At 37.4% G+C, this 15,251-nt stretch overlaps 1 protein-coding gene across 1 annotated transcript; it reads left to right on the top strand.

The window, feature by feature from the left end:
* Window positions 1–2,529: 2,529 nt before the first annotated feature.
* cdhr2 (cadherin related family member 2) lies at window positions 2,530–15,020 on the top strand. Its single transcript, XM_010737494.3, has 31 exons — window positions 2,530–2,890; window positions 4,650–4,712; window positions 4,799–4,852; window positions 4,993–5,132; window positions 5,245–5,295; window positions 5,393–5,485; window positions 5,577–5,666; window positions 5,765–5,887; window positions 6,741–6,884; window positions 6,983–7,058; window positions 7,164–7,273; window positions 7,827–8,048; window positions 8,179–8,328; window positions 8,449–8,610; window positions 8,718–8,779; window positions 8,886–9,129; window positions 9,798–10,037; window positions 10,139–10,208; window positions 10,291–10,875; window positions 10,997–11,068; window positions 11,350–11,399; window positions 11,522–11,673; window positions 12,139–12,235; window positions 12,370–12,458; window positions 12,575–12,637; window positions 12,824–12,959; window positions 13,643–13,764; window positions 13,912–14,025; window positions 14,120–14,203; window positions 14,509–14,572; window positions 14,653–15,020. Exons 2-31 carry the CDS (start codon window positions 4,652–4,654, stop codon window positions 14,800–14,802), a joined length of 3,870 nt encoding a protein of 1,289 aa, XP_010735796.2. The 5' UTR covers window positions 2,530–2,890; window positions 4,650–4,651; the 3' UTR covers window positions 14,803–15,020.
* Window positions 15,021–15,251: the final 231 nt, after the last annotated feature.

The following is a 15,251-nucleotide window of genomic DNA, read 5'->3' as shown; positions in this document are numbered from 1 at the left end:
AACTAAAGTACTCATGATGCAAAATGGGCAGATTATTATATTATACTACATCACTTGCTTATTATTTCACATCTGGTAAATAAACAACATAATGTTATAGCTAGTCGTAGTGGGGTCAAAAGTACAATATTTCATCCAGAATGGACTTGGATACAACAGCAAGAAATTAAATTACCTTTGGCTGATAAGGAAAACAGATAATGTCTCTGTGTACTGGAAGGAAGAGGGCATAAAAGGGAGATAAATGTTCCAACACCAACCCCATTCTTTCCTTAAAAGGGGACAATAAGAGAGAAAACTGTGTAGAAGGGAGGATATGCTATACACGTTTAAACCCAGTAACTATCAACCTTTCCAACATCTTAAACATGTTAAATCTGTTCTTATTCCATTCTTGTCACAAAAGTACATTCTTTAATTTATGTACGTACCAGAGTACATCACTATTTATCAGGACTTATTAGTGGAAAGACAACAACCTGACCGACTCTGATGTCCGTCAGTCACTGAAGTTTTTTTTCTTTTATTATTTAAGTTTCTGTTTACTGGAATTGCCTTGGCAGTGTCTCATAACATTCCCTCCCATTTATACATTTTTATTGCAGGGTCAGAAGTAGCCCTGTTCTGCTTAGTGTTGTTAGTCATAAACCAAAGTCTAATTGCATAAGATTTTAAGAGAGGTTGGATGGGATGCCTGTAATTAATAGCCAGTATATGAGTACATGAATGGTAACATTCATGGTGTTTATCTGCAGACAACTTTGGTACTACTTTGATATTTTTCCTGACATTTGACACATTATTGGTCAACAAATTAAAGCATCATAATCCTGTTTTTAGCCATGATAGCGTCACGGCTCTCTAGGAATACTTATATCAGTGTATCAGTTGGTTGGTCAGGTCATGGTTATGATAACGCTCGTGATCCTTTGACAGTACATAGTGCCATTATAAAGAATTGATTTAGAAATGGAATTTTGTCCAATATATTGATTTATGGTCAAATACTGGAAAAATTCTAATTAATATCAGCTATACTTTCTGTTTGCACTTACAGTATTAAGATAGTGAGCATGGTGAACACTAAGCTTCAGAATCTGATTTGTTATTGTCACCATGTTAGCATGCGGACATTAGCATTTAACTTAAAGCTTAAAACTCTCTGAGTGAGATGTATTAATCTCTATCTCTCTGCTCCGGGGTGCAGTGGTATGTTCAGGGTGGCCTCAGTGTGTCATCGAGCCACCCTTTAGGACCGCCCACAAAATGCTGGACTGAAAACTGGTGGAAAACTGTTTTAACAGTCCACATTTCAGTAATATATTGTTCAAAGTCTTTTCAAATGTTTTCAGCAACTATTTTTCAATATATTTAATGTATTTTGAACGAAATCTCAGAATTGCCTTTGCACAGACTTTAGGTAAAACTATTGAGGTTCCCGTAAGCCTCAATTGTACTTGTGACTAATTAGCTAATTGCTAAACTAAGATGGAAAACATTGTGATCATTACATTTATCAGACATACATTATACATACATCAGCTTGATGGTGTTGTCATTGTGAGCATATTAGTTTGCTGATGTTAGCATTTAGCTCAAAGCCCCACTGTCCCAAAGTGCGGCCTCACAGAGTTGCTAACATCGCAGTGGATTCTCTAAAAAGGCAAGTCATGCTTTTAAGTGCAATTAGTATACAACCCCAATTCCAAAAAAGTTGGGACGCTGTGTGAAATGTAAATAAAAACAGAATGCAATGATTTGCAAATCTCACAAACCGATATTTTATTCCCAATAGAACATAAACAATATATCATGTGTTGAAACTGAGACATTTTACCATTTCATGGAAAATATTAGCTCATTTTCGAAACTGATGACAGTACACATCTCAAAAAAGTTGGGACAGGGGCAACAAAAGGCTGGAAAACATCTCAAAAAAGTTGGGACAGGGGCAACAAAAGGCTGGAAAAGTATGTAGCACAAATCAACTTTTTTGGAACAGATGAACATTTTACAATGAGTGGCAAGTACTTTTAAGCTATATTTCATTTGAAATAATTAATTTTGTTCTATCATGGATGGATTATTTTGAAATCCAGACCCCTGTTGAGGAACTATACTGTTTATGTGTATCTTAGTTCTAAAGAAGCAAGTTTGAACACAATAATTGCAAAGTAAAGGAATGCCCTGTAGAGTAAAGAGTTGTTGGGCTGTGCTTTTGTTTAGAGGCAAATGTCTGATTATAAATGAATCCAGTGGGGACATGGGAAGATAATCCTTTGTGTCAAGCCATTTAATTAGGAAAGCAGGCCCCGAAAATGAGGGCTCGTTGGGAAGAGCTCATTAGGGAGATACATGGGTCTGTGCTTCCTGAAAAAGGCATTGGTCCACTGATTGGTTCTGATGAGACACGTTCTCGATCACCATAAGTTTTCTCAATGGAAGCAAAGAGACCACTGCTGTTGCCATGGCAACAGAAGTACCCATTCAAACAAAAGCCCAGTTCAGATACTCCTTGGTTCTGGTATGCACTATGGTGACCCAGTATGGCACAATGCCATGTATTACTGGTAGGGTGGCTTGCCAGCCAGTAATGGAGTGAGTTGTCTCTCATTAATACTCAGGCTTAAACAGCCATAATGTAGCCATGTGTGAGAGCAAACAACAGATTTTTAATCTATTCACCTCAGTAAGATGCTTTTGAGTGTTTTTTTTTTATAAGCATATCCAAAGAGGAAGCTCAGTCCTGTGTGTGCTGTTGGCTGCGCGTTTCTCGTATGTGTTAATCATTAATGTTTACAACTTCAGGACTATAATCACCAGGAGGCACAAAAGCCAAAGTCTCATCTAGACATCAGTAAAGGAGAGACTCTTCCATTGTCGTCGTTTGGTAAGTCTGACTTATACGCTTTATTTAGATTGACCTTTTTCTAATCAGATTTTTTTTAGCATGGTGACTATAACAAGAAGAGCAAACGCTATTCTTTTTTTCAATATATTTGTATTTATATGATGTTGAATAGATATTCAAATAGGTGCTACTTTCTTGTCGCTTCTCTTATCTTGTACTGTACAGTGTAAGTTCTTTTTTGATAGCTACAGCTTCAAATTAAAACTCAACATAGACATACAAAAGTGATTAATCCCCTGATGTCACATTATTCTCATATTTGTTATACATAAAAACAACTAGAACAACTAAAACAAACTCTATAAAAGGAAAATAAAAACAGAATTATGAGATTTTTTTTAAAGATATATTTATTGTAACTGATAAACATTACTCTTTATTGTAAATTCACATTTCTTCTCAATCTGAAGCCACTTCGAAAAAGCTGGGACACAAAACAACACTGCACCAGAAACTGGTTAAGGTGTAACAGGTCATAGTACCATGATTGGGTATGATAGGAGCAATCTCAAAAGACTCACAGGTTCACAGTCAAAGATTGGACGAAGTTCACTGCTTCATGAACAACTGTGTGGGAAAATAGTCCAAGGGTTTAAGGATGACATTAGTAATTTTACCATTTTCAACCCATAGTATCATAAAATGATTCAGAGAATCCAGGTAAAGAGTAGAGCCGAAAAACAACACCGAATTCCTTTCAAGACTTGAAATTGATCATTGCTTATAATATGCAAAACCTACGAAAAAGTGCAGATTCAGATTGACAAGTTCTTTCTTACACTAGAAAACAGAAAACCATATTTTCCAAGCAAGTATAATTTCCCATCATAAAGGTCTAATTACCTCTGCTCTATCTCTGACTTTATCAGTATTACAGAGGAAATCACGCAAGGAAGAAAACTGGCACTGCTGAGCTCTTTCTGTGATGTCATCAGCATGTTGCTCATTTGGGTGTGGCCATATGCTATTAAATTTGAACTCATTAATCAAGACAAGAGCAGCTTTAGTCTCTACGTGATTGCCTTCATGTAATCTCAACAGGTTTTGACCAGCAGCAAAACTGAATAAATCAGGTTGTCATACATGTTAATTCAATTCAGTGTTGGTTCTTTACCAAGAATAAAATGTTTTACTTTTTATATCAATGTCTTTATGTCAAAATTGTCTAGATAAGTGACACAGATGAAGTAAATGAAATGTCTGAATATTCCTTTTTTGCCATAATATAAGCAAAGTCTTAAATTAGTCCAGAACGTCCACAAAAATAAATGATGACATCACAATGTGACCTCTTCAGATCGCTTGTTTTTGTCCAGCCAAAAAGATTCAATTTGCAATGACAGAAATCAAACAATGCATGCTGTGACAAGCAATGACAGTCTGTCGGGCAGTAGGCCACTTTGCTCCACAGAGAAATATCTCACATTGTTCAACTATTGGATGGATTCAACCACTGTGAACCTCAAATTAGTTCAACAATTGTTTAGACATTTTTAGATGGATTTTTGTGAATTATACATTATACCCTATACTGCTCATTGTTAGTATGTTAGCATGCTGACCACATTGCTTATAACCTCACAGAGCCAATAGCATGGCCGTAGACTCCTATAGTCTTCTTGCTTGATAATCAATGATTAATTGATTATTAAAATAGCTTCCAACTAAGTTTGTGTTGATTGACTAATCAATTAATTGACTAACTGTATCATCTACTTCTCTTTCTCTTCATTCACAGACATGGGGGGCATCACAGGAAGTGTGTTGTTGTTCCTGTTCAGTCTTATCAGCTTAACTGATGGTGAGCGTTCATATTATTTTATTATGATTCTGTCATTATGTCTTTACGTCACTACTTAACATTGTACGTATACTGTGTTTCTACAGCTATACCTTCAGTCGCTGATCAGCACTTTACTGTGTGTGAAGACCTCCCTGTGGGTATGTAGATGTGTGTGTGTGTGTGTGTGTGTGTGTGTGTGTGTGTGTGTGCATGCTTTATTTCACTTTTGTGACTTCAAAAAATACTGCACACATTGCTCTAAAATTATACTTTAATTCTTTTTTTTTTTTTTTTACAGATCAATATGCATTTACTATAGTAGCATCAGATCCAGAAGGTGACCCGATGACTTTTGTACTCAGTGGTCCCAATGCTGGATACTTCAGAGTTGTAGAAAACACTGGGGCGGTATATGTCCGGAGGCCACTAGATAGAGAGGTATGGTGCGGTGAAAGTAGAGACCCTTCAGTTGTCAACAGTTTCATTTTAACTCTGTGTGTATGTTTCTTTCTCAATTTCTCAATTTTCCTTTTTTTTTTTTTTTTAATAGAGTACTGACAGGATGGATTTTGAGGTTACTGTTTCTGATCCATACAATTCTGTAAGTGACATTTCAGTACGTGTTCATCATCTACTGTATTTCATAACAGCTTGTTCATTATACTTATACTTAGAGTACATCATGCAATGTCTTTCAGGCAAACCCAAGAACTATAACTATATTAATAGGAGATGCCAACGACAACAAACCCTTATTTGATAGTCCTTCATATGATAAATCGGTCCCAGAAGTAAGTCAAACATATTTAAGTTAATAATGCTCTTGACCTATTTGTTTATTGTTTTTTTAGATGTTTGTTTTTCTAATAATTTTTATCCCAGAATACCGCAGTAGGCACGAGCCTGTTTAAGGTGACTGCTCATGATGATGACTTTGGAGCTGCCCGTGTTGTTAAGTACTCAATTGATGAGGTAAGCTTCTTTTGTAAATCATGTCATTTATTGATATTATGTTCTGATGTTCCATAAACTTAATTGTAGCATCATTTACACTGTATCTTTTTTTTTAGGTCACTCCAAATGCTGGAGCCAGTCTGTTTACGATCAACGAAATAAATGGTGAGGTAAAATTAAATGGACCTCTGAATTATACTGGATTGAGCACTTATTATCAGCTGAAGATTGCCGCAACTGTAAGTATTATGCTTCCAGATGAGTTTGGTTTTATACTTTTGCCCTTTATCATAATAATGATTAAGGGAAAATGTAACAAGTGACTAAGCATCCTTTGAAATTTAAAAATGCCTTAATCATCTATGCAAACACTCCTTATAATATATATGAAGCCTCAAGTTCATTTTGAGAAATGTGCTTATTTGCTTAGATTTTGATAATGTGTACATAAAACACTTTACTAGCACCTTTAGATTTAGATGTGCTAACTATTTTTCTCTGCTTCCAGTCTTTATGCTAAGCTAAACTAGAGAGATGTGTGAGGACAGTTATATTAATCTTCCTATCTAACTCTGGGCAAGAAATGGAATAAGTTATAATATGTTTACAATTTCCCAAAGTTCTCTTTGATAAATTTACATGCATGATTAAGTAATAATTTAATACGAGCACGCTGAGGAGCATACTGCAACATTTGCAGCTAAATCTGGTCTGTTAAAATTTGAATTCAGTTTTTTGTAACCATTATATTTACTAATTTATTGTACATCTACATTAGCCTAAACACAAAAAGTTAAAAGGGGCTTTATATAAAATTAAATCTAAATGGATACCTGAGGTGACTAATTTAATGTTCATTTTGTAACTAATGCAGTGAATTCATATTTGAATAAGCCAAATAACATTTTCATGTCATAATTCCTCCGGCCTTATATTTATTATACCATTAAATGTATGTAGTTTACCCTGAATATTTTCAATATCACATTTCTGTTTTATAGTTATCATAATTATTATTGTGGTACAAAAAATCCTCTGGTAAGAGCATCATAACATTTTTGAATTTTAACATCCTTGTGTGTCCCGTAACAGGATGGTGGAGGCGAATGTTATGGTCCTTTCGTGACCCACAAAAGTTTCACTTTTTCCTTCATTTCGGTTGTGGACGTCGCAGACCTCGACCCAGTGTTCACTGGTACTCCCTATATAGGCAAAGTTAATGAGAATTCTCCCTTGGTGAGTGCTGACAGAAGTGCTGCAGATATGTATTTACATACATATATATAAAAGAGGAGACTTTCTGGATTCAGAAAATCTTTTGTTTTCTTTGCCAGGGCCATTCTGTGTTTCAAGTGACCGCCAGAGACCAGGACATACAGGTCAACGATAGGATGATCTACAGCATTGAAAGTAAGCCTCATCAACTAAAAAGCCATAAAAGCTAAACAGCAACGTTTTGCTTGCATTGAGCAAGTTTGTAAGAAATGTTTTGTTTCTTTCCACGTTGTTTGACAGGTTCAACACCAGATGGCCTATTTCAAATCGCAGGTGATACAGGCATCATATCTGTCAAGTCAGAAATTGACAGAGAAGTTACTGGTGACATTGCTACTCTGACTGTAAAGGTACAGGTTTCTTTTTTTCTCTCTTTGCATTCCTGTTTGTATATAGATTAAACTAACAAGGTGGTAGCTTTAGGGATGCTTGTAGACAGAACTTCTCATCTAGTTTTTGTCCTGAATGCCACTGAGCGTATTTCCTTAAATGTTAAGCTATTTCTGTAAGCCGTTAAAAATCAGTCATCCTTTGAACTCATTCACTTCCAAAGCACCAGGATAAACATCTATGTATAGATGAGAAAGGATAGTAGGGGTTGTAAGAATGAGATTAGATGCACCTATAGAGGTGTATGGGACATTCCCTATGGACAGAAAATAAGATAAGTAATAATTAAGATAAGATAAATAATTACACTATTATGTCTATTAAAGTACTTCAAATCAGAGAGGGAGGAAGAAGAGCAAACAACTCAATGTGTGACACAAGTCATGGACAAGTATCAAGTCAAGTATAAGAATATGTGACATGTCCAGGCATGCTGTAATTGAGATTAAGTCTCCTAATGATCACTTGATGTGCTACCTTAAAGTGAAATTATTATATTTTGTTAAATTTTAGGCTACTGAGGCTAATCCAAACATCCATGGGGTCCAGGCAAGCGTCACAACAAATGTACAGATCAACATCATCGACGAGAATGACAACACGCCAAAGTTTTACAAGTGTGACGACATAGCTGACAAGCTCAACTGTGTGGAGCAGACTCACTTCACAGGAGAGATTTTGGAGCACTCGTTAGGGTCAGTTCCCATCAACATGATGGTCAACGATTCGGATCAGGTAAGAGAAAAAAAAAGGACAATGAAGGAGAACATTCTTCAACTAAGAGATGAGGTTTTCCTGTATGCATGCATGATCAGCTCTGACTAACATTAATGATCAAACATGAATCTTCCTCTGATTTTCACAGATGCCCCAAACTCGGCTATCCCTGGGGGGAACTAACAAGGATGTGTTTTCTGTGGAACCTCAATTAGCCATGTCAGAAAGCATTGTTCAGATTCTGGTCAAGGAACCTCAAAAACTGGATTTTGAAAAAATACAGCAAATGGTTGTAGAAGTAAGAAAAACCGGCCATGAGCCTGGGACCAAAATATCAGTGACATCTTTCATCTTTAGATGATCTTATTTGTGATACAGCACTTCACCAGGTGTTTCTTGTGCTTATTTTATGGTGCAGGTGATTGCTGTAGATGGAAAAGATGACACCAAAAAGGCCACTGCTACAGTTACTATTACCATCAAGGACATTAATGACAACAGCCCTGAGTTCCCTGAGGACACGTATATGTTGAATGTGACTGAGCACTCTCCTGATGGGACAGTAATAGCAACCATTACTGTAAGTCCTTTACACTCTGGACTCTTACCCAGACAGTTTGAGCTTGCATGTAAGAAACTCTTTAATTTGCACTCAGAGGAGCATACATTGTTTGCTTTCCCTCTCAGGCAGATGATCCTGACACAATGGATGAAGGCAACATCACCTACAGACTTCTTCCAGAGAGCATGTATGTCTACATTTAAAGCAGTTATTCTGGTTGTTTTTATGTAGCCATATTTTGCTGTCATGATAACTGAGACAACACCACTGACCAGTCTGTGTCTGTATTTCAGACTAATGTTTTTCGACGTGGAACCCAAAACTGGCCAAGTGTATGTGAAAAATGGGGAGCTGTTGGATCGTGAGGCCAGATCTTTGTTTTCAGTGACTCTGCAGGCCAGAGACACAGGCGGCAAACCTGGTTCCACAGTACTGGAGATCACTGTGACCGACATCAACGACCAGGCTCCAGTCATGAACAGAGACTCTTACCTGGAGTTTGTTAAAGAGGGATCAAATTTTGAACTTAAGATAGAGGTAAATGTGACAAAAAAATAAGAGAACTTTTTTTTTTTTTTTCATATCACAAGTGTTGATGGTTACAGGATATTTTTAACAGGCAAAACTGTGGACTAATTTAGTTAATTTTAGGGTTGGAGGATGTCCATGTAATTTTGTTTTCTTTAAGTCTGAGGATTGGGCTTGGTTTAGGCTATACACCCCCATTTTTCTTTTACATATTAGTATTAGTATTAATTATTATTATTATTATATTATTATTATTATTATTATTATATATTTTATTATAAGTAGCACTTTACACATGTCAAACTCATGAGAGAAAAAGAACCAGAGATATCCTCTTTTTTTTTTTTTCACTTGACTTTGCACATGCAAACAGCTTTATACGTTTTTCACACATTTGTGTGTGTAAAGTTGGTAGAGTTACTCCTTTAAGCTAAAGCATAAAGTGATATTTTAGACAAACTGTTATTCCAACATAGTGGCAACAGTTTAGGGAGGATCCTCTCCTGTTTTAACATGACATTGCACAAAGCCAGAACTTCAACCCCACTTATCCTCCATGGTTTTGGACATCACATACAGGGGCCCACACATCTTTTTTGGGTGTTCACATACTATGTATGTGAAATGTAATGTACTTTGAATATAGAACTGTCTTCTAATGGTTCTCATTTGGGCAGGCTACAGATGCAGATGACCCTAGTACGGTAAACAGTGAAATACTGTTTTCAATTGAACCAAGCAAGTACAGCAATAACTTCACCATCGACCCCAATACCGGTGTGTTAAGAAACAAAGGTGAACTTGATCGTGAGGCCCTGGACCCCAAAATGAACGGGAGGGTCGAGCTCAATGTAACCGCTACTGACAAGGGCACTCCTCCGTTGTCCACCACGGTCCCAGTTATTATCAATATAGAGGTAAGTCTTCAGCAGTTTGTAGCAAATCTTTGGCACTGTGTTGCTGCTGATGCTGCCACTCCTGGTGAGGATGATAAAGGTTTTCTTTCTTTGCATTCCAGGATGTTAATGACAACAAACCACATTTCGAAAATTCCTCTTATACATTCTCAGTTAAAGAAGGAGAAAAGGGTCAGTATTTATTTTTGCAAAGCACTTTCAACTGTTTATCACTTTGTGGTTGTGGTTTAATTGTATTTTTTCATCCAACTAGGTGCACATGTTGGTTCTGTTTACGCTGAAGATTTGGACCAAACGATAGACTTTAACCGCATTTCTTTTAGCATCATTGATGGAAGCTTCGGCAGCTTCATCATTCGCTCCTTTGCAGACGAGCGTGGTTTCAGGGGAGACATCACCGTGGATCCAGACATTGAGCTGGACTACGAAAGCGCTCGAAAGCAATATAAACTGCGGGTATTGGCAACAGATCTGGAACAGGAAGAAGCTGAAGTAATGGTGGATGTGAGTGTGTTGGATGTGAATGATGAGAGGCCCGAGTTCAAGCCATCAGGCCCAGTGACTGTAAAGGAGAACACCACCATCACTGAGGTTGTTGGAAGTTTTGAAGGAATCGACAAAGATGGAAACCACTCACTGGTCTACAAACTGGAATCCATGAAATGCAGATGCAATGGTTCTCTGACACCCTGCAGTAACTTTATCCTGGATCCAACAGGGAAAGTCAGACTCAACCTGGAAAAAACACTGGATTATGAACAATGTGACCAGGTGATTATAGAAGCTCAGGTTGAGGATGAGTTCACAGAGAAAGGAGAAAACAACAGTGCCACAACAGGTCAGGACTATTTGTCGATAGTACTTATTGTAAAAGCATAAGAGCATCAAATGAAAGAAGTCGTCAAATACAGACATAAACACAAACATATCGCTTTTAAATGTTCTTTGATTTATTTCAGGGATTTTAGTGATCAACATTGAAGACATCAACGACAATGCTCCAGAATTCATTTACTCAGATGCTGTGTTTGGTGAGTTCATAGCTGGGATTGGACAGCTGCAAGTCTCTGGTTTATGACCAAAGACTCTTTTTGTTTTGTTCAATAAAAACTTCCAGTACTTTGCAGTATTTTGATAAAACAATTAAAATCATGGCCCATTTACCAATTTTGTTCCCCAGCACTCAGTCATATTACATGTTCTTCATGACAGCTCTGTTGACATGCAAGCTCGGTAGCTGTTATGCTTCTTTTGAACAGTCGTTAGTCGTTGTTTTCCGTTAATCCTGATTTTGTCCTTCTTTGGATTTTAGTTGTGGTGTCAGAAAGTGCAAGTAAGGGAACATCGGTTGCAGGAGTCACTGTGAGTATGCTTAAAAAAACAACCCAAAAACATGAATTTACATACGACATGGTTTTAGCTTGTTAATGAGATATGTGACATGATGTCTACACATTCTTGCTTGTATCTCTTGTTGCTCCCAGGCTACAGACCGCGACTCTGCAATAAATAGGCAGATTGAGTTTAAAGTAACAAAAGTCCAATTTGTGAACACTGACAATGTTACAAGTGACATGAGGACACCGTTTGAGGCTGTCACCACACAACAAAAGGACATTTATGTTGGAATTATTCAGTGAGTATAAAGTCATCCATTAGCATCACAATGCCATACATCATTCTGCTGTAAACATGAGTTTGAGTTTTCTTACAAGCTTTGGTATTTACTACTGCACTTTATGATGGATTTTAAACAGACCTACCGGTAAATAGGTGCTAAAAGCGTCAGAGGGACCCCTTGGACCGAGCCTTTGTTTGAAATGACTGAATGGTTCTTAATACAGGCTCAATAGAACAACTACTAAGTCAAATAAACACAAAGAGGCACAAAGTGATCACAAAGACACACAAAATGACAGCAGAAAAAAACTAAACAACTACAAATAGACACTGACAATAGGGAGACTATGAAGAGACTCAGAACTGCAACAAAGACTCACAAACTGACCATACAGAAAACCAACAAAAAGAGGCCCAATATGACTATTTGTGTGTCTTTAATCCAGTGTTATTGATTCAGGATTTATTCCACTTTCCACAGAACAACTGAGCCGCTTAATCTGGAACTGAAAGGGAAGTATTTGGTAACAGTGACTGCAACGGACAGCGGCGGCCTTTCCACCAGCACCAAACTGGATGTGAGTGACTGAAATGATTCATTGGTGGTTTTGCATTCATGCAGTGACACTTTTTCCTGTCTGTGTTGTAGACGTCTGGATAGACAGTTAGCCTTCAGCCAGTGTTAATAACTTCTGCTGTTTTTATTTTGCAGATCTTCTCAATTGATGAATCATTCAAAATTACTCTTGAATTCACACGTTCTGAAGCAGAGGTTATAAAAGACAAAGATGAAATCACCAGGTACTTGAATAATTGAACCTGAATTCTCTCTTTTAAAACATTTTTTAGTTAACACTTAAATCTGTCCTGTTTCTCATTGGGGGATTTGTTATTATATCTGATCTCTACATTTCCAGGGCGCTTACTATGGCCACCAAGACTTCTGTTGAAATTGTTTCAATCAAGTCTGGCACTTCCAGGCAAGTTCCTTTTCACTTGTAGGCATAGACTGTCGTCCACTAGGTGGTGCCAGTGTTCCTGTAGACAATCATATTGTTAAGGATAAACTGATGATAATTATAAATGATAATTGTAGCACCACAAGCTGATTTTAGATTTCAGGATCATTATTTTAAGTGTGTAAGTAAGTTGTATTCTCCTCTCAGGGCTTCAGAAATTACTATCGTCATGGCATATTTCGTCTACCCCAACGGGACTGCTCTCACTGATAGTCAAGTGACAATAATGCTCTCTGACCTTGAGTATCATCCTATACTGGCACAGCTTGGCCTCAAGAACATTGTAAGTACAGCCTGTCATGTCATACTTTCTCGATGTCATGAAAGCAGCATTACATGCCACTTGTATCTCCAAGTGACTAAATCATAGCATGATCACTAATACTACTGTTTTTTTTAACGTTGTATGTGATTAAGAACGCTGTGGTGGAGAATATCTGATCCAGGTGAATTTAAATAAGCCTGACCATAGGAATAATTTGCTTTTTTTCCCCAAAAGCCTCATTGGAAGATAAAATCAATGACATTTTTAAAAAAACATTTTGCTGTAAAGTCATAGAGTAATTTAAAGTTAGTTTTATTATCATAATAATGGTTGTACTTTATTTTACTTTGGGGTTTGTTTAGTTGAACAGTTAAGTGGTAGCAAAGGTGCAGCCAGGGGAATAGATTTTGGGTTTGAACCATTAAATAATTACAATTTGATTAATCATTACTGTAATTTACAAATAAATAAAAATTTGATGACAGAGAAGTTTTATTGCACAATATTTTTTCAAGATACAACTAATTCTAAATATTCTAATATGTGTTTTTGTTTTTTGTATTTTAGTGTAATTTCTAAATGATATTTGCAAAATGTTTTAGAACTATATGGTTAGATCCGACGACGAGAAGTGTAAATGAAACCTTACAGGTCCACAGACAACAATATACTAAAGATTGATTTCTTACTTCTGTTTCAAGGGGCCGCCTCCTGTAGTAGAAGTACAGACTGATCCTGTGAAGTTCGTTCTGATGGGGATGGTGGGAGGCCTCGTCATCGTGCTGGCTGTACTCACCACTTCTCTGCTGTGCACTCGCAGAAAGTAAGAAAAGGGATTTGAAATAAAGTTAAGCGGAGGATTGGACAGGACAACTAGTTATTAACCATACAGTTTATCCCAGTAAAGCCACATTGATCTAAAAACATCTATAAGAGGTCTGTTTACTAATCAGCTCACTTCACACTACAGCTACGGGCGTAAGCTGAAGGCAGCTAAAGCCATGAACTCTGCATCCATGGTGACTTCTGACAACCAGAAAAGTGGTCCTGTGGTGCCTGGAACCAACAAATACACCATGGAGGGGTGAGGACGCGACGGCATTAACCAGATAAATAAATGAATAAATGAGATAACACGTAACATTTCTCTGACTGAGTATGTCATTATTTGCTCACAGGGCTAATCCTGTTCTAAACCTCAACTATGACACAGCCATGGTCCTGGGCTTGGACGGGGAGAGCTCAGATGTGGACAAAGTCAGGTAAAGAAAAGCTCTCCGTGACTGTCTCCACCATCTGCTGATAGCTGTTATTTGCTCAGTCACCGCAGTTTGACAAGGTGGTGGCTCACAGTGACACAGGACGTCACTCTCCACTCTGTAGCAGTGCTGGTTAATAAACTGGGATTGTTTCCAGGTGAACATTTTGTCCCTGTGTGCTCACTGCAACATGCTGTGATGGAGAGCTGGCTTCCGGTTCCCAGTGTTGGCATGTGACCTTGATTTCAGTCAAAAACCCTAAATAATGATATGAGAAAAATGAAAAACTTCTTCTTTTTCCTCTAAAGCCTCAACTCCCTGGACTACAGTGATTATATGAGCATTCCTGAAAATGAAACAAAATCTACGATGGTGAGTTTACATTAAAGTCCGTCTTCATTTCTACTTATTAGAATGTGGTTTCATTTTAAAACTTCTCTGCTCTTAATTAGCATATGATTGAGGAGGAGGAGGAGGACAACGGGCCACCAGAGTACATCGAGCCTCTGGGTGCAGCACTGGCTCAGCGGGGCAAGAAGAAAACCACCGGCAATGCTGACATGAGTCTGAGTAACCCTGCGTTCGACACTACAGACCTGTGATGGCAGTGACAGGCCTCAGATGGACATATGTTGCTTCTCTGGAATCAGGCTAACCAAATTGATGGCAAACATATTGAGGGTATTGTATAAACCCCACGTGTCTTGAAATAGCCTTCTCTTCTGACCAATGTATTATTCATATTATGCACAAGATTCATGGCATCTAAAGTGTTAAATGAAATTTGCTTCATGTAAACGTTCAATTGAAGGACAAACAACAAGGAAAACCAAAATATAATGAAACCACATAGTTCATTTTTTGGTTATTGAATTGAGAACTATTTTGTTTGTCCAACAGTTGAACTATGCTCTATGAAACTATGAAATATGTTTATTTGCTCTTTTGAGTTGATTGATGTGACTTTCAAGAGGATGAAGCTACTGCCAGGAGACATTTACCATAGCTGTCTCTTAACTGTCTCTATATAAATCTTATCTATACAATGAAA

The sequence above is a fragment of the Larimichthys crocea genome, chromosome I, assembly GCF_000972845.2.
Source record: "Larimichthys crocea isolate SSNF chromosome I, L_crocea_2.0, whole genome shotgun sequence".
Lineage (NCBI taxonomy): Eukaryota > Metazoa > Chordata > Actinopteri > Sciaenidae > Larimichthys > Larimichthys crocea.
This window is presented reverse-complemented; position numbering and strand designations above follow the sequence as displayed.